Source organism: Alosa sapidissima, chromosome 8, assembly GCF_018492685.1.
Source record: "Alosa sapidissima isolate fAloSap1 chromosome 8, fAloSap1.pri, whole genome shotgun sequence".
NCBI lineage: Eukaryota > Metazoa > Chordata > Actinopteri > Clupeiformes > Clupeidae > Alosa > Alosa sapidissima.
The window spans coordinates 19,581,578-19,601,092 of NC_055964.1; the positions used below are offsets into that span (position 1 = coordinate 19,581,578).

The 19,515-nt window shown below is 42.0% G+C and overlaps 1 protein-coding gene across 1 annotated transcript; it reads right to left on the reverse strand.

Moving 5' to 3' along the window:
• Window positions 1-2,037: 2,037 nt before the first annotated feature.
• Window positions 2,038-18,782, reverse strand: LOC121715119 (leucyl/cystinyl aminopeptidase). Its single transcript, XM_042100502.1, has 18 exons — window positions 18,381-18,782; window positions 13,966-14,800; window positions 13,642-13,780; window positions 13,300-13,431; window positions 12,606-12,726; window positions 12,338-12,489; window positions 11,771-11,884; window positions 11,452-11,583; window positions 11,064-11,195; window positions 10,773-10,918; window positions 10,457-10,548; window positions 9,573-9,756; window positions 9,204-9,360; window positions 7,648-7,832; window positions 5,978-6,139; window positions 5,225-5,365; window positions 4,925-5,006; window positions 2,038-4,807 (listed from the first exon to the last, which is right to left on the reverse strand). Exons 1-18 carry the CDS (start codon window positions 18,397-18,399, stop codon window positions 4,676-4,678), a joined length of 3,057 nt encoding a protein of 1,018 aa, XP_041956436.1. The 5' UTR covers window positions 18,400-18,782; the 3' UTR covers window positions 2,038-4,675.
• Window positions 18,783-19,515: the final 733 nt, after the last annotated feature.

Below are 19,515 nucleotides of genomic sequence, written 5' to 3' on the forward strand. Positions count from 1 at the left end.
GTGCAAAAGTAGAGCAACATAGAATGAAAAATGAACACTTTAGTTTAGACCATTATTTGCCATGGTATGGAGGTGGAATGCACACTGTTTGTGCAAGGTCGAAGCAAAACCTGTTCTGTTCTCCCTGTCGGGACTTATTTTCTGATAATTACCGGCGTACAATACATTATCCCTTACTTATTTATTGATGAGATTTTCCTTTTTCTCAAAATAAATTTGCTTCCCTTCAAGGTTGGATTTTTCCTCATTTCTTTGAAATTACAATAAATCAGACCAGACTTGTCCACTGCCATCAGCTTTTTCTCCAGTTCTTGCCCTGTTGCTTTGATGGATTCAGTGTCTCTCAGGGAATACTGAACACCTTGCCTAGACTCTTCACCAGCCTCTCTGCGACTGATGGTATCTAATGAGAAGCGGAACTGATTTGCCACTTTTCCTTTCCTTGGCTCCAGGGACCTGGATTTTCTTGGTTAAAGCTCATCCGTGCTCATGAGATGAGTTTCTCCAGGCCGGCCTTTCAGCAGCCATCTGCAACCTGGGACTAATGATGTGGTTACTGTTAGATCATCCATAAATGCCCAGATTGGTGGTTGTCAGACACCAGGCTTGGACAGGGGGCCTCTGCATTCCACCAACATGTTCATGGCCAGGGCAAAAAGGCTCACAGATACAGTGCACCCCGTGGAGTAACTGCCCCAAATGTGACTCTCAAACTGTCAACAAATTGCATTATGATAATGATGATTAGAGTAACGGACCAAAGCAGCTGAGAAAAACTGTAACAGAAAACAATTAGCTAACAACACCACAAGTTTTCATAGTCCTACATAGGAGGATTTGTTTGTCTGCTTTGACAGTTTGATCTTTGTAGCCCAAACTGCCACCTTGTTGGCCATGCATTGAAATACTGTATTACTATCTGCAGATAGGCCATGGTCGGAAATAATGTAGCCTAATTGATGTAGTGTATTTATGTGTGTCGTAGCCTCTTTTAGAATAAGTGATGATGCATTCTGGTGTGTGCTCCTGCACGCTTGCATGTTCTAATTTAGGCCTACTCCTCATCCACCTATATTTTCCAATTTATGCTAGCCTACTGTATGAACTAGAGAGAATGGACTAATCCCTTGAATCTCCCGCACCTACTGCGCCCCTGACAAAATGGAAGAGCCATCTCTTTTTTTAATTCTTAAACAGAAAATGACTTTTGTAAACTTGTTACTTTGTGACTTTGTAAAACAGAAAATGACTTGTGCAATTAAGACATTGTATTAAGTTAAATAAATATGAAAACAAAATATATACCCAGATCCATAACTACTAACACCAATTAGGCTAACAGATCTCAACTGTGACCCCTTTTTTCACAACACTACAAACATAAACGTTTGTAATGACTTGTTTACAATGCTTATGACACATTCAAGACAGTGTCATGTCACTCTTATGTAGATACCGACAAGTAAAGTGTAACCAGAGACGGTTGATAAAGTGTAACAGAGACGGTTGAAGTGTTCTAAAGGATCTTTGGTGTAACTGCTGAAGGGTTAAAAGCAGCATTAGGGGTTGCATTGTTTAAACCCTCCCTGTAGGTTTCCAGTAGTTAGTTGGCCAGGTTGTGTACCCAGGCTGTGATCCTTGAAGGTCCTAGATATAATTTCTGAGTCACAACCTTTTACCACATTACATGTCTATAAAACCCCTTCTGCCCCCTGGGTATGTAGTTAACAATCAGCTCTATTGTGACAAGTTGTTGTGCCCTCTCCATATGGCTAGCTCATCATTGTTGGTTACTACAGTTATAAGGGGGTGAGGTTTTCAGGTCAAACCCAATACAAGTTAATACGTATGTCAAGCCAATTTAACATGAGGCTGTAGTCTACGCCGTTATCATTTCATGTCAGTCAGGACCATACGGTATAAATAAGGTCAGGGCAAATAAAAATGGGCAATACTGCCATCTGCTGGAGGCACATGGTTCCACAAAGTTCCATGTGTTGGTGATGATTGGGGCAGAGATTGACAAATTCGTTGATATACTGAGTTTAGAAAATGTCTTTAATTATATATTATAGCATAATGAGACAGCACAGGTTTCACTTCACTTTAAATGAAATGGCCAACATCGCAAGCACAGAAGTAGTGGTACAATTTGTTGGTGGTAGAACTTGCCATTTTTAAAAAGCAAGACTTGAGCCTCAGTTCTCCAATGCTACCATTCTTTTGTTCATTCTTGACATTCAGACAAGATTCTGCATTGCATAATCCACATCCATCAATAGTAGACAATGTTCTTGACTTTTTAAGTTAATAAATCGGTAACCTTCCAAGTGCGCCATTTATGACAAAATTAACATATCCCACAGGCAACAACAAGAAATCAAAGATCAAGCTTTTAGCAGATAAATAACTGAATCACGCAAAATACATAAATGATTTACTTTTAAATCAAATTAAAAAAATTCACTTCTGTATGAAAACATATGATGTTGTATGTACAATAGAAAACAAGAATAATCTCACTAGGGTGGGAGGGTGTGGTCAAGGTCTACTCAATTTGTTGGCTGAACATTGCCACACCCACTTGATTTACACCCTATTACAGAAAAGTACCAGGAATGACAACCTTCACAAACTCCCTCAGAAATCACCCACATGCTCTCCCACTATGTTTCCGGAGAGGGTAACACTCCCCTCCGGTAGAGACCAGCGTGCTGCTCCTCGATCAGCTAAAAGACTCAAGGTCTACAAGGTCTCCTTGGCGGAGTTTACCTGCTTAGGCGGACCTGGCTTAACTGAGAACTTCACCGTTCAAGCCCCACCGAACCCCTCGTATAACACATACAATCAAGAAAGGATACCTTCTGAACTCCTGGTTCTTCAAGTACTGTTTGATACAAGTCTATACATGGTAAAGCATATAAAAGCAAAAAGGGAGTGCCTTTTTTCTAGAAGTTTCTCTTGTCCTTTAACTGGAAATACAGACATATGGTCTAAATCACTCATTGAGTAGGTGCGATCTTTAAAAATGGCGTCCATCATGCGCTCACAATTTTTAAAGGATATTTTTGGGTGATTTGAATGGGGGGGGGGGGGGGAGAATATATATTTTTGGTAAGCATTTAATAAAATTATGTCTCTAAATTGCACAGTGAATAAGCAGTGTTGACTTTTATGGCAGAATTATGTAAAATCCTATTATCGTGAATCACCATAGACAAAGCCAAATATACTTTCAGTGACAATTCATGATTTTAGGATCAGTCATTAATACTTAGATCTTCTCATGTATACTGTATAAACTACTGTATATGGACAACAACTTCATGAAACAGATTAATCTGGTTATGTATATGATGTAAAGGATGGGCCAAGTGAATGCATCTCAGTGAAAACACTGAACACGGAAGGTGTGCCTCGGAGCCCTTCTTATTTGGATATCCAATCCAGGGGGGTATTCCAAGTACATGGTTTAGTAACAAATCTGGGTAAGTTAACTCAGAGTAACTGGTAAACCTCCTACAACAAGAGCCCTATGGCATTGTTTTGTTAGGAGAATGAAGCCATACAGCTCTTCTATTAGGAGGTTTACCCCTTACTCTGAGTTAACTTACCCAAATGTCACTAAATCACGTATTTGGAATACCCACCTGATTCACAAAGGAAGGAATAGGCTGGCAGTCTAGTTGACATCGTCTAAATTTGGGAATCAAAAAATAACTCAGGACAACAAGAACCAGTGGGCTGCATTCATACTTGCAAGACTAAAACTGTTCAATGCAGGAAATGAAAGTAAATATAAAAGTTGTATACATTTTATAAATTTCTCGTAATCTCCCACATCAGCAATGGTCAAAATAAAAACAAAGTGCATTCCCTGTTGCCGTTTTGCCATTATTGTGTCCCATGACAAACTCAAAGCACTGTGCGAATCGTCCCTGACCAACTGGACATCAATACTCTCACAGCTTCTCAAACCATATATACAAAAGAGAGGAAGGGAAAAGCATCGTTTTCATAATGCAAACTTTGGAAATACATAGCATGCAACAGATGGAGAGCTTGCTAAGGCAAAAAGTATATATACATTGTAACAGCGGCAGAAGAGCTGTAAGACCTCAAACGTGTGCAAGGAATCTGTTCATGGCTCAAAAGTAAAACTCTTTCGCATACGACAAGCCCGAGTCAAAAAGGCAGTGAGGCCTGGAGACATCAACAACAAAGTGTTATATTCAGACCCATTCCCACATAGGGAGCGTGTTTAAGAGGACACTCCTGACCGTCACTGGCAGTAGTATCCACAGTAAGATTAGCGGTTTAGCTTCTCAGTTGTGTGGTTCGTTTTTGTGTCCGGTTGCTCCCGAAAGGCATAAACGTTTTTTTCTACTCAAAAGATGCATGTTTGGCGAGTAGCCAAATAAGAGAACACTTAGAGAGAAAAAAAAAAATTGTACAAAACTCCCAACTTCTTTCCTGTATGTGTCTCAAGACATACAATCAAAAACGGGTAGCCCTGAGCAAGCTTGGAACTCCTACTAGTGCAAACGGTGGCGTAGCTGTGGTGGTGTGTGGTGGTGGGGGGTGGGGTTGGGGGCAGTGCCACCTGGAGGTTCAGAGGAGTGGAGGGAGGAGGAGGTGCAGATGGGAGGTGTGGTGGGGGGTACATGGGCAGCCTCTACAGCCAGTTTCGGAGTGTATCCAGGTTTTTGTCCATCCACTGGATGTTGAGCTTGATTGTCTCGGCCGCCTCCTCCACACTTCTCATCTGTGAGCCTTTGTCTTTGAGTGAGCTGAAGAAGTTCTGAAGCTGTTTTGGGGGAAGGCTTTGGTGATTAGCACTCAAGACATTGCTGGTTTGCTAGGATGAATTGAAATGTACACATACATGTTAACCTGATAGTCAATATTACCCCCTCTGCCTTACCTCTTGAAGTTGAAGCTTGGTAGAAAACTGGGAGGTTGTTGACACAATAATATTTTGAATGGCAAAAGACCCAATAGGAAACCTAAAAAAAAAACATGTAAGAAAGAGAGAGAGAAAGAGAAAGAGAGAGAGAGAGAGAGAGAGAGAGAGAGAGAGAGAGAGAGAGAGAGAGAGAAAGAGAAAGAGAAAGAGAAAGAAAGAAAGAAAGAAAGAAACACAATAATGTAGCCTTCCAATCTGGATATGGACCATAAACAATGTGTCAAATTCCACATGATCTGAAGGACATGAGGTGCTCACTTTTGAGTGATCTTTTCCCAGTTTTCCTTGACGAAATTCCATGCGTAGAGGTAGCCGGCAAAGCTCCTGCAGACGGTGCTGATGACCAGCGGGAGCTCCTGGTTCTGAATGTCACTTCCACTAAGGCCAGCTTTGAGTATCCTGCCCCAAAAGATAGTGATAAAGTATGTCAGCGTCACATGGACATCCCACAAAAGAGTTGATGGGTTTTGTATCAGGGCATATCAGTTCAAAACAGCGAAATTAGAAGGGTCATAAACAGTGGCCATATCCATTTAATAACACAACTGATTTTAGAAGGAATGCTGTGAAGGTGCTGTACAATGCAGTTATGCAGACATGGTCAATCATATTTTTTATCAGTCAATATCCTTTTCGAAATGGCATGTCATCAGTAAACAGTTAAACAATGGTTGATGAATCAATATCCTTTTACTGTAAATGGCACATTACTAAATATGTTAGCCTAGCATCCTGGATGACAATCTGATTTAATTCCATCTAAAAAAAAACAGTAAATGTCAGCATCAATCGTCAGTCTTCAGGCATTTTAGAATTTCAAACATTGGGGAAACCATCTCATGTCAAGCCAGAAACGATATCTAGGACCTTCAAGGATCACAGCCTGGGTACACAACCTGGTCAACTAACTACTGGAAACCTACAGGGAGGGTTTAAACAACGCAACCACTAACGCTGCTTTTGACCCTTCAGCAGGGGCGTTTGGAACATTCTAACAATCCATCTCCTCACCAGGCGATCCGGGACACGTTGTGCGTGCTGGCAAGAGCCTCCAGCATCTTGCGCTTCTCCGAGTCGTAGATGGAGTGCCTGTAGGCCTCCAGCAGCGTGTTCCAGCCGTCGTCCGCCTGTGCCGCCACCGAGAACACCACCCTCATCAGGTCCCCCGGGATGCTGGCGGAAGAGCAGACACAGAGACTTTCTAATGTGGAGACACAGCATTCAAAAAATACTCCATAGAAATGCATGGGGCTAGTTTGTCACGCCAATATGGCCGTTGTCTACACATATCCCACCCCTTCCTCGGCAAAACGTCGACATGTGAATACATTGAGCCAATCATATGGTGTGTTGTTAAGACATCGTGCCAAACATGTGCTGTGATCTCGCCGCTGGAGCAAGATTGGTGTTGCGAAGCCTTGCGCACGTGCATTTCTGCCGAAATGGATGCCCGACGAGTGCCCAAAAAGCGTTGTCAAATGGCCGCTGAGTGGAGGGACTTGCCTAAAAGGACTTTGGCAGAAAGTGGAGAAGGGGGTCCTGAAAACAGCACGGCTGGAACCAACTATTATTTCCATGGTTGATTTAATTTTACTGAGCAACTGATTAGTTGTTTGATGTAACGTAAAGACATTATGAAAACTATTGATTAGAATTTCCCGAAGCCCACCATCATGAGCATTTGTGGAGCTCACAGGAGAGCTTCCTTCTGGCTGTTCAGTTCTATTCAATGAACTTAGACAAACTAATTTTCCATGGCTGAGCTGAAGCAACGAAATTGTGCTTTCAAGCATCTTGGTGGTAGAGTCTGGTTTCTAACCACTGCATGGTTTTATTGTGCAATGTCTACAAAATAGGCTGTCAAAATTGTTTGTATTGGTTTTAACTTGCACAAGGTAAACATAAACTGACTGGGAAATTGTACATTTTAAACATAGCACCAACAATTCAGCCGAGTGGAATGAAATTGAGATAATTGAGAATTCATTAAGTATAGTTAAGGAGTTTTGAGTTACATTGCAGTTTATCCTGCAAACTTAAGAAATGCCCAAATCTAAATTGAGTATACCCATAGGTCATATCTATTCACACTCTCTCAGTACCTGCCTTTTGCGATCATGTGGAGCTGTCAGAGTAATAATCAAGGGTTATTGTTTTTGAACTGAACATGTGTTTTTGAAGTTATAGCCTACCTAAATATAGAGCAGTGTTTCTCAATGTGTGGTCCGAGGACCACTGGTGGTCCACAAGCTATCCCATGTGGTTCACGAGCAGACATGATAAAATATAATATAGATTTTGCAATATTGAACCAACAGTAAATACAAACAGTTCTGCAACACTGCCTATGTAAGCTATGCCAGTTTAAATCATATGAATCCTCTGACACAATATGCAAGGTGCAAAGACAATAAGCAAGGTGGTTCATTGAGTAGGCCTATTGTTTAATATACTATTGAAGTAGGTCTACTCTTTCTTTTAGCTAGGTGGTCTGTGAGGGTTTTTTGTATTGGTTAAGTGGTCCTTGATCTAAAAAAGTTTGAGAAACACTGATATAGAGTAACTGGTAGTTTAGATCACTACATTTTGTTAGTAGCTTGCCCATTACTGCTACTTCATGACAATCACACCATCACAAGTCGGATCATTCAACAAGGACCGTTTTGTTGCGCCACACTCACTGTTCTGTGTTATTGGAGTCCACCCATTTCTTGAAGAGAGCCATGGCTTGTTCTGTGCAGTTTCCCTTGTAGAAGTTGCAGGAGATCTCCAGCAGAGTGGAACGCAGGGTTTGCTTGGCCACCGAGTTCTCCACTCCCCAGGACTGGCTGTCCATCAAATCCTGGAAATGACTGATGATGTACGCCTGAGTGGACACAAAGGGACAAATCCTCTCTAAAAGGAGACCTGGGTGCATGTTATAATAGCTTAAATACCCCGAACAAATAGTAAAAGACCTAAATAGTCTTTAGTAACAAATAGTACAAATAGTACAAATAGTAAAGACTTAAATGCCAGGGCATATAGGCATATGGTTTAGTATGTTTACCTAGAGTGGTTAGGTTAAAACACACAAAGGATTAATTTCATCCTGCCCTGCAGGTTAAGCAAGAGGACTGAGATTAAATCCTCATAGATGACTGACCCTCATGCTGCCCACTGGAGAACAGAGGCAAACATTTGCGGAGAACATGTTTCCTTTGAACTTAAAAGGTTTTGTGTGAACATTTAATTTCAACGTCAACCCTTTGTCCAGCATCCAGGTGTGTTGGCACACACCTACCTCCTTAAACTGTTTGTAAGCTACCACAAACTCAAGATACATAGAAAACATGTGCAAACATTCACCTTTGTTTGCTAATTTGAACACACCTTGAGATTAGCAAGAGGGCTGAGATCAAATGTACCTAGCTGACTGATTAGGGACGCAGTCTTATTAGGGACGCACCGATATATCGACCAACATCAGAATTGGCCAGTATCGGCCTTGTTGACTAATATAGGCTGTGGACAAATTTATATTTACCAGCACGAGAGCAGACAGCACACTGTCACCCACACACATATCCTCCATCCACAAGGGGCGTCAGCTACTTCCGGTCTTATTGGTGATTGACTATGAGACCTGCAGAATGGCAGTCAATTGAGAGAGGCTCGGAGACCTGGGGAACTCAGCTGCTGGGTCGATGCAGTGAAACTCCCAGCTGCTTTTGCCGCGCGACACATGAACTGTGCACCTTGTCAATATTCTGATTGGTTTAGTTGTGGTTTTGTTTCATTTGGGCCCGTTTTCATTTGTTTGTTCGTTCGTTTGTGTGTTCGTTCGTTTCGGTCCTGCTTCATCGTGGGGTTTCCCCTTGCTCTGGGGTTTCCCTGCACGGTGGACATCTGCCAAGCGCGAGCTGGACGCCTTGGAGAGGCAAGAGTGAGGTGGCACATCGGGAAGGTAAGCTGGCCGCCCCTTGGCTTCTCATTCATCTGCTGAGCTCAAACATACTGACTGACATGTCCTCTGCACACATCCAGATAATGTGGTTTAAGGTCCTAGCAACATAGAAATATTCCCTAGACTTGTAACGCTGGTTGCTAGACTAGAATTCCCTAATAGTAGTGACTAACCTTCAACTTGCTCTGAAGGTTTAGCGAGAAGGCCAAAGTCTATAAGGGAGGATTAACTTTCACCTTGCTCTGCGGGTTTAGTTAGATAACTGAGATTAAGTCTACATAGGTGACCGACCTTCATCCTGCCAACCAGGTCGAGGTCCTGCCTCTTCTCCAACATCCTGAGGATGTGCATGAGCTGGCCCAGGGCTTCAGTGAGTGGAGCCGTCTCCGTCTCGTTGGTCATGTAGTTCATCATGTTCAACACCTGCCTGAAGGACACCTTGCCCAGTCTGAAGGAAAATTAAACACCAAATTAAATCAAATGAAACATCTTATTAGGTTTCATCAGATAGCTGTTGGGCAGTCTCACATGTGTGAAGTGACAAAAAAATGCTTTATTAACATAACCATATTATGTTAAGCGTACAAGTGCATGGGTAGAATAACCACTCCTTATCTTGTTACAAACTAATCTAAGACACTTTTCATATTAAGTCAGTACCTTGAGAGCATGAATACGTTGTTAACAAGAGCAGCTCGATCTTCATGAGTGAGGACGTTCATGTCATTCTGCAGGGCTTCTATGAGAGCTCTCCAGCCCTCCACTCCATAGTCCACAATGTAGAAGCCCTCGTTTTTGAAGTTGAATTTCAACCAGTTAACATCGGAAGGGATGTCTAGTTTGGCTAAAAACGGGTGAAAACAAAAACACAGAAACTGAAAATCTAAAACATATCAACTGTACAATGACAAATATACATTGTAGCATTTCTTTAAAAAAAAAAACTTTGTAATTCAAAATATTTAGTGTAGTAGTCAATCTGTAACCTGACCCTAGCCAGATGAATTTCGTTCCGCTATAGCTCCGCCTAGCTTCACTCACATCCATCTGGGACCTCTTCCATTGAGAGTGATTTCTGCAACCGACTTTATGGTTCAGCCAATCAGGACGCAGGGCGGGAGTTTCATAGATGTGACATAGCGTAGAAGCGACTGTGACACTGTTATTAGCGTCACGGGTTGGCTTCGATGTGAGTGGTTGAAGTAGCACGTCAATAGATGACGGACAAGTGGCTTATTCAATCATATGCAAGCATTTTTTGATTAGGCCCAGCCTTCTGAAGCAACACTTCAATGGATCGGTTCCAGATGGATGAGTGGAGCTAGGCGGAGCGAAATTCATCTGGCTAGGGTCAGGTTAGTCAATCTGTACAACCAGAGAGCAAAGTCCCATTGACAGCAATAGATTCAACAAATAAATAGCATCAAAATGATAAAAAATGATTTAAGAAAACAATATTTAGTCATAGACTTTAGTTTAACGATAAATCACAGCAACCGCAATAATGTCTTTTACAGCAAAAAGGGTGAAGGTGACAAGCACACCTGATTTTTCCTTGAGGACAAACACCTGCTTGCAGTCACTGGCATTGCTACAGCTGTCATTGACATATGTCAGTGGAATGTGCCACAAGTTCCTTCACGAGACACATGGAAGAGAAACAGCAGAGGACAAACAAACATGAAATCACAATTGTATCACTGAATAGGCAATTCCATACATTAGGGTCATTTGAATTTTCTCTGACTAAGAGGTGGGCCTTTTCTAAATCCAAATGTCAAGAATTCCCACCCGCAAAACCATTTCAATTTGTTTCAGCTGTTTGTATGTTTCAGTTTAGAAATGTGTTCAGAACAGTACTTGGAAGTGAAGTTCCCAGCATCAAGGAGGAAGTGCTCCTGCGTAAGTTTGACCTCAGAGCCCTTTCTGCTCACAGTGACCAGAGGAAAGCCCTTCTGGAGAGTCCACGTGTTCATCATCTCCGTCACATTGAACGTTTTGCTCACCTGTGTAAGGTACATGGGAAGACAGACTAATCACATGGGGGCTGTGCTGTGAAGTAGCCGAGCATAGTACAAAACTAGCACAATAATGCACATCTGTTCCCTTCAGGTGACAATGTTGCAATATCTAGTTTTTAGGTGAAGTTACCGAGGAAAGGCTGTTCCACAGGTCTTCATTGACTGTATTACGACTTTTGAACTTCTTAAGATACTCAGTCACTCCTTTCTGGAATTCTCCATCATTCAGTGTGGAATTGACCATGAGCAATATTGAGGCACCCTGAAATAATAAAACAGCACACATTCTAAAAACACAGACTTACTATTTGGAATGACAAACAAAACCAACAGTGGCCCTGTAAGAACCACACACACACACACACACACACACACACACACACACAAGTATGCTCGGACTTAAAAACATCTTCATGAGGTCAACAACTTTAAAATTGTTTGAGTGACGTTAGAGGTCATACACCAATCAGAAATATCACAGTTCTTTTTGGACTTGGTCTAGGTTCAGAAAAGCGCACCTTCTCATAGGACACGGAGTCGAACATTTCCTCCACTTGCTCGGGAGTTTTCACCACGGCAGAGATAGGGTGGGACGAGTTCAGAGAGTCTTTTGCCAAAGCTCTGAAACGAACGTTGAGGAACTCATTGTCCTAAAAGCAATTTTTAAACAAAGCAAGGCAAATAAGAAACTTTGCAATCAAATGTAACAGCCCACAAAACAACTGAATTGACTTAATTATTTAGACAAATATTCAAAATCAAGTATACATTACTAGATAATTCAATATGCTTTCAAACGTATTAGCATTATAATACACACATGCAAAGGTAACTTACAATATCAAGTTCAGGGAACAATTTCTCAATGGACATGTACTGCATATAAGAGGCAAAGCCTTCATTAAGCCACAGGTCATTCCACCACTTCATGGTCACAAGGTTCCCAAACCACTGAAAGAAATCAAATGCACCTAGACTGAGCAATATGATTATGACATACATACTTATGCAAGCAGCTATCAACACACATTGGCCAGTGGAATAGCTGCAGGGATAAATAAATATTCAAAAAGTACATACAATTACAAAAATATACAGCAAAAACAATCATCTAGACATATACACTACATTTGGTCAATATCAATTTGTAGTAGTGCTATTTATATTAAGGAGTAAATGCAAAATAATACATTTCGGTCACACAGCAGTGAACTCAAAACAAATCCAACAATTTTCAAACTGATTGAAAACTGATCCTCTGTAGTGTGTATATGGTTGCTAACCTGGTGGTGCCAAACTAAATGACAATACTAAATGAAATCGCTGGTGGGCTGGTGACGCTGCTACAAAACATCATGAGTGATGGATAGATGGATGGGGATGGGAGGGTTACAAGTGCTGTACCTGGTGGGCGATTTCATGTGCAATAACAGAGGTCACCAGCTGCCTGTCCAGGGGCGAGGAGTGATTTCCCACCAGCAGTGTTGTTTCCCGAAATGTGATGAGTCCCCAGTTCTCCATGGCCCCCGCCAGGAAGTCAGGGATAGCCACCATATCTGAATAAAAACCAGGTCACATGATGACAAAGACTGCAATGACACGCAGATAATGACCATTGTAGTGGTCCCTCCTACTAAAACACGCCACAACAATTGTGTGTGGATGGACCCACCTAATTTGTTTAGGGGGTAGTGGATGTCAAAGAATTCATTGTAGAATTCAAGCAGCTTTGCAGCACTGTCCAGAGCATAGTTGACTTGATCCTTCTTGTCTGGTACAGCATAGACTGAGACCTGAATGTAAGCATCCACATATCCACATACTGTTCAGACAAGGAAGACTTTTCTTTACATAATATAAACAAGTTATAACTACACTGTAAACCTCAGTGGACAAATAATATACAATTTGCCACGCACTTCCTGCAAGGCTTTTCAGCCAGCACAAACATTTCCGATTGGACATCACCTGCATTGTTTTAGCGCACCTGTTTACACGGATCCGGTTGGGTGTTACACCTAGTGAATGAGCATGTTAAAATGCTGAAGGATTTATGCGTATGCCGAATTTGAATAAAGAGTTGCACTGTTGGACATAAACAAGATGTTTAGTGTCGGAGTGAACACGAAAGGAGCAGAATATAACAGAAGACCGTTGCTAACGCTCCACTGGAAATAAATGTGCTGCTGAAACAGCTTTCCGTGGCCATAGTCCATCACATGGGGAAATCCTTTTCTTTTTTTTAAAAATCAGTACCATATCTCTCAGTATAAACCATTTTTTGTCATGGCATGCAATGATATCCTGTTTTTTTAGAGCTTTTCTTCCAAGTTGTTTTCATTGACAGCTTGATAAAAGCAGCCTACCTCGGTTCCACTAACGTTGCGGCTCACACTGCTCAGGTTGGCCACGATGAAGGCCACTAAGTAAGTGCTCATGGTCACACTCTTTTCAAACTCATCCAGTAGGAGCCCATCCTTCTGTGGCGTAGTCTTGGTCTGCAGCACAAAAAATCAAGGCTGTGTTCAATCAAATTAAGCCTACATAACCAGGTTGAATAAAAAAGATAGAGATGTATGCTATCATTTGCAGTTTGGTCCAGCAAAGCTATCAGATTCCTAACATTTGGGCTCTTTGAGTGCCATTAATGGAACTGTGCTTGTGATTTTTTTTTTTCCATGAAGAAGCTGTTAATGATGTTGTGCTACCTTGGGCATGTTAGATAAGCTTATGTATCCGGCTTCTCTCTTTATCTTCACAGAAAACGTAGCTTTAAAGGCTGGCTCGTCGAAGCAGGGGAAAGCCTTACGGGCAGCTAAAGGCTCAAATTGGGTTGCAGCCAGAACTCTGCAAGGAGGAAAAACACAAATCGAATTAATGTCCAGAGAAAAAAACAGAGATTATCACTCAATTACATTTCTATAAGCCCTGCTCAAACACACCAAACTGAATATTGCTGCAGAGTGCCTATATTTAACAACAACCATGATGCCCATTTTCAACAATAGGAAGCCTGTGAACACATCCTTTACCGTCTGGTGCCAGTTGTGTCTAGGTAGGAGCTGTTGTAGAATCCGTCGTAGCTGTTTGAAAGATTTGCTGTATAGTTCAGCTTGAGCACACACTGCTGTCCCTTCTTGAGTTGTACATCTTTAATCGCAATCTGTTGATAGGGCTTGTATTCTGTAGGCTTCACCTCGACACCCTGCAAAGTTGCACGGCTGATTTTCAGGTCAGAGCTGTGCAGGACAAGCTTGTCGGTGTCCTGCTGAGGCGTCATGGTGATGGAGACCGACCCCTGGAAGGTCATGGTGGTCAGGTTGGGTTGCAGCAGGATGTCGTAATGCACGGGGACCACCGTGGTGGGCAATCTCAGGTCAGCCCAGGGGAACGGCTTCCCATCGGTGGAGATCGGGTAGACGACTTCCTGCGTGACGTTGGGCTTCTTGCATCCATCTTTGGTGAACGTGCAACCGGGCAAGAAGTAGATGACCATGACCATGGAGGCGATCAGTACCAGGATGAAGACCCCGGCCACCAGGGTCTTGGCTGAGGGCACAGAGCAGAAGCCGCCGGAGGGGTTCTGCCGTGTGTACACCGAGGCAGCAGCAGCCCGTTGGCTGGAGCTGCGGTTCATGAAGGACATGCCCAGCAGCCGAGCGGAAGACTCGTAGTCCTCTTCGTCCTCATCTCCATCGTTCTCGCCCAGGCCACGGACAAGCAGGCGCGAGGTGCGGGGCTCGTAGACCACGTCGTCCGGGTCCAGGGGGTAGGAGGACGAGGGCGTCTCCTTGGCCAGGTCCACCACGTCCGGTTCCTCCTCGAACAGGCTGTTCTCGATCATGTTCCTCGGCAGTGGAGCTCGCTCTGCATGGTCGATTTGGAGATGGGGCCAAACACAGAACATTACTGCTTAGAATGCGGCATGTCTGAATAAGTCACTAGACAAGTGCTTAGTGAAGTGCAAAAGCTTTAGTCACGACAGAGCAGGCTGTCTCCACAAATGCAATACACTTATGACAGCACATTTTTGTGCAAATATTTCCCAAACAAACACCTCTTCTGTCCAGACCATTGCATTTAGTCCAGGCTATAATTTTACAATTTGCCTGGCATCCACAACAAATAGGCTACTCGCTACACTCCTATACCAGAAAAAGAAGACCATGGACCTATCAATACAACTTTAATGGGGTAATTCCGTGTCAAATCAAAAAAGGTTGTTACTGCACCATCTCAGATTTTGTTCAAACACCATGAACGGGTCCCAAAACTAAGGGCTTTAAAATATTTCTGTTCAAATCCTATGTCTTCATAACCCTTTCAGCCCTTGCTATTACTTTAGTTTAACAGCCTGAAAAACATGTTATAAGTATAAGTATATATCCTCTTTTGAGGATCCTGTGAGAGAAATTTGGTCTAGAGCTGCATTTATCCCAATCCGTGAATTAGTGAAACACAAACAGTACACAGTGAGGTGAAGCACACACTAACCCAGAGCAGTGAGCTGCTTGCTACAGTGGCGCTCGGGGAGCAGTGAGGGGTTAGGTGCCTTGCTCAAGGGCACTTCAGCCGTGAATGTGGGCATGGGAGAGCAGTGCTCAACCACTTCCCCCACCCACATTTTTCCTACTGGTCGGGGATCGAACCGGCAACCCTTCGGTTACAAGCCCGAAGCCCTAACCAGTAGGCCAAGGCTGCCCTGTGTTATCTGGGAAGCAATAGGCTATTTGGGCATTAATATTTTGAAAAACATTATTCATAGCCAGCCAAAATGTTGAAGGATAGAAGAAAAACATATTCATAGTATGATGGCTTGTATGGCATACTCGTAGATTTTCTTACTAAGGTCTTAGATTTAAAACAAAACAGAAAATGACATTGAGGGTATTCATACCCATTTGGTATCAATCATTTGGGGGAAAAGGGATAAGGGATACAAGGTTAAAAACAAGGGAAGGTTACAATTGTCAGTCATTTTTAAAGGATTAAAATGATATTTGGGGTATCTAGTAGGCACATGAAAATCTGTGTGGATGTAGCTCAGTGTATGGTCATTTAGTGTGGAGTGCACAGGGTTGAATATAGGGAGATGAAGGGTGGGAAATTTGACCCAAATCGCCACAGCCCAAGGTATAGCAAACTAGGAATAATACTTTTTAAGACGGTGATGCTAAAACATGGCCTCCAAAATAAGGCCTTAGTTCTGGAACTTGACCTGATTTGAACTCTGATTTGACACTGAATAACTCATTGCCATTGATTATCATCATTTTAATCACGGTACAAGGCCATAGGCTGGCCCAGAGCCGTATAAAGGTCCCTTTATATGGCTCTGGGCTGGCCTGTCCCTTCAATCATCAAGTCACTACGGTTCTGCATGGATGCGCATGGATTCAATGACACTGGCATTTTTACCTTGATAGACGAGAATTTCTAGTTCTAAAATCAAAACTTTCACGTGGGCAGTAAGGCCCAGGCCTAAAATGTGGGGCTGTAACTGAGAGCTCCCACCCAGATTGATCATAACACAACAACAAACTTCTTCCTTCTTTGTACACTTCCTCTTTCTCGCTTCTACAGTAAAGCACTTTCTTCACACAACACTCAAATGAGATAAATAATATAATTAATCATTGTAGCTGTAGTGTCCTCGCTAACTTTTTGTGCTAAATATGACTCAAAACAATACTCTAAACAATGCAGCCTGGTATAAATCTTCAAACCATAAAACCCTGCAATCATTTCTCCGAACACCCAAAACAAATAACCTAACTCTGCCATTTCTCTTAATGAATAAGCATTTTATGAACTCTGTGCAAACTCCTCGATTTAAGTGAGGCTGTAACTGTAAAGCATAGACTGCAGGTGTGTACTGACTTGTAAACAATTCAACGTAAAACGTAAGTCAACAGAACTCAAGCTGCCATGTTTGATCAATGAAATCTATCCAAAATGAAATGCTTGTTTGTTTTACATGGAGCACTATCATGGCCCATTTTTGCAGATTAGACTTCAGGCTTTGTACATCACCAAAAATAACAATTTGTATGAAAGCAATAAACCAACTGTTGAAAGCAAGAATACTTCTGCAGATTACAATGAACCAACCATCCAAACATGTCCAGATATAGAAATATTTTAGAACAAGCTGGACCTGGCATATTACATTACCTTGGCCATTACTTCTTAGCACAAGCAATCAGTATCTCCAAATCAAAGCAATCAAGCTCATGCACACTGTCCAGACTGAATTTGGTGGGTGTTAAGGTTCATTCTGATTATAGCTTGTTCGTTTGCTAGAGCAGTGAACTGAATGTTACTGATAAATAATCAGCTGACGTGAATGACCCCTTTTGCAGAAAGGCTTTACACTACACGATAGACTTCTGAAAACAAAGTACTTCAGATGGTCCAGGGGAGTATTTCAAGTAAGCTTACTTGGTTTAGTGACAAACCTGGGTAAGTTAACTCACAGTAAGTGGTAAACCTACAACAAGAGCCCTATTGCATTGTTTTGTTAGGAGAATGAAGCCATACAGCTCTTCTATTAGGAGGTTTACCACTTACTCTGAGTTACCCAGGTTTGTCACTAAACTACAGTACGTACTTGAAATACCCCCAGTGCTCTCTCAGGCATAGCAACAATAACCTAGCACTGTTTATCACATAGCCTACAGCTAGGTGGTTAGCTACTCACTGTAAGTCAGCTGTGAACCATATTTGAAAGTTAGTTTGTTAAACACACAAATTAGTTAGAAAATTAACCCTCACAGTACTTTAAAGATCTTGCTGTTGTGTTGTTCTTAGAATGACGTTGTATCCTTTCATTGAGACATTAGCCTAATTTGTTTGGAAATTAGGATGTACATTGATTGAGACTACTATGCTAGTAGCTAGGTGCTGTCAAGCCAAATAAATGCACTTTCAAGACCATGTGAGATGAACTCAGAAGTAAACAAAGAGTTCCCAGTACTGCATCCGTACAAGGGGATAGATGCTAACGGTATTATATTTAAACGTGATGACTAGCTTAGACAAACGTTACTCTGTCCTTAACTAACGTTACGCCCATGACCTCGTCTAAACTTGTAACTTCGCAGTTAAGTAGAGAGCAAACTTATCTCTTCGGGGAAGGCTACAATTAGGCTAATATAGCTAACAACTGAACTTGCAAAACCCATACATGCATGCAGTACCAGTTTAACGACCAACTCGTTCACCTAGCATCTATGCAAGTCATCGTCTAACTGACCATCCAGTGAACAAGGACTAAAACCCGACTAAAACTAGCTAACATTAAATCGAGCGTCTCCATAGCTAGCTCCTTCGAACTAGCTCGCTAGCATAACTACCTGTCTGGTTAGGCACTTGAGAAGTAGGATGGAGAGCAGGTAAGATAAAGTCAAGTTCTTGGTTAAACGTATAAGGACGTAAAGTGTCTTACCTTCATCAAATTGTTCCATGACGGAAGAGAAAATCTGGAGATTTTAGCCGTCTCTTCGGAAAGGTGGTCGACAACACAGTGATATTAACTTAGCCCTTGATGCACCACCACTGACAGCCAGGGGTTGTCAAACAAGTTAGTTAGCTAGTGTGCTAGCTAACTAAGCAACTTACATGCCATGCCCTCGAACTGGGTTTCACGTTAGAGCTAAATAAAATAAAATAAAATAAAAACTGACACGACACAAAATACTTATATCTTAACTGAGATTGGTTCGTGGTCAACGATTCTTATTTCAACAACTCTAAATGTTGTGGATAGTGCTGCAACCTGAAGTTAGGGCTACCCCGCCCGATTCACTTAAGATACCATGTGTCAAGTGTTTTTCACTCCGGCTGTGTTTTCACTTCCCTGTTTTCAATGGGACTGTACTAGTGTCGCCATCTATTAACGTGTTATAATATAAATCGTGCATGCATGTAGGCAAATGAACACCACACAGACTCATCACAGATTTTCATTAGCTTATAAATGCTGGGGAAGTCAGCAAGGTCACACACCAAATGTAGCCTATTCCATATGAGATTTTCACAAGCCATCCCAATCCAAATATGAAAATCCTAGTGAAAGAATATTAGCCATTAGCCTGTCATGGCTAATCGGATTGAGTTTAAATGTAAGATAGTAAGATTTCTCATCTGAACCGACTCTAAAATAGACCTGTGCTGATGACCTGACTGAAAACATGTCTGACCAAGGGATATTTCTGGAAACCTTCTGCAGAGTGCAGACATTGACAACATAACTTTATGTGGCCTATTGGCATTCCAGGTCACACACACAGGCCTAATATGCTTTCAATTTCCCCATGACAATTTTTTTTTTTTTTTTATGTATTTTCTCTAAGCAACCTGCTGCCTGTGGGATACTGTGTCCCTGTACCAGATGTGACTGGACAACACCCATAAGTAAAGCCTATATCTGGCCTGCAGAAGAATAGGCCTTTTATCATGACACATGCTCCTGCAGAAAATTAAGAAACACCTGTGATAGTCACCAGTAATATCAGTTTTTCTAATACCAATTCTACACATGGTCGTTACAGGGTTTTTTTTTTTTATAATTGTTTTTAGTT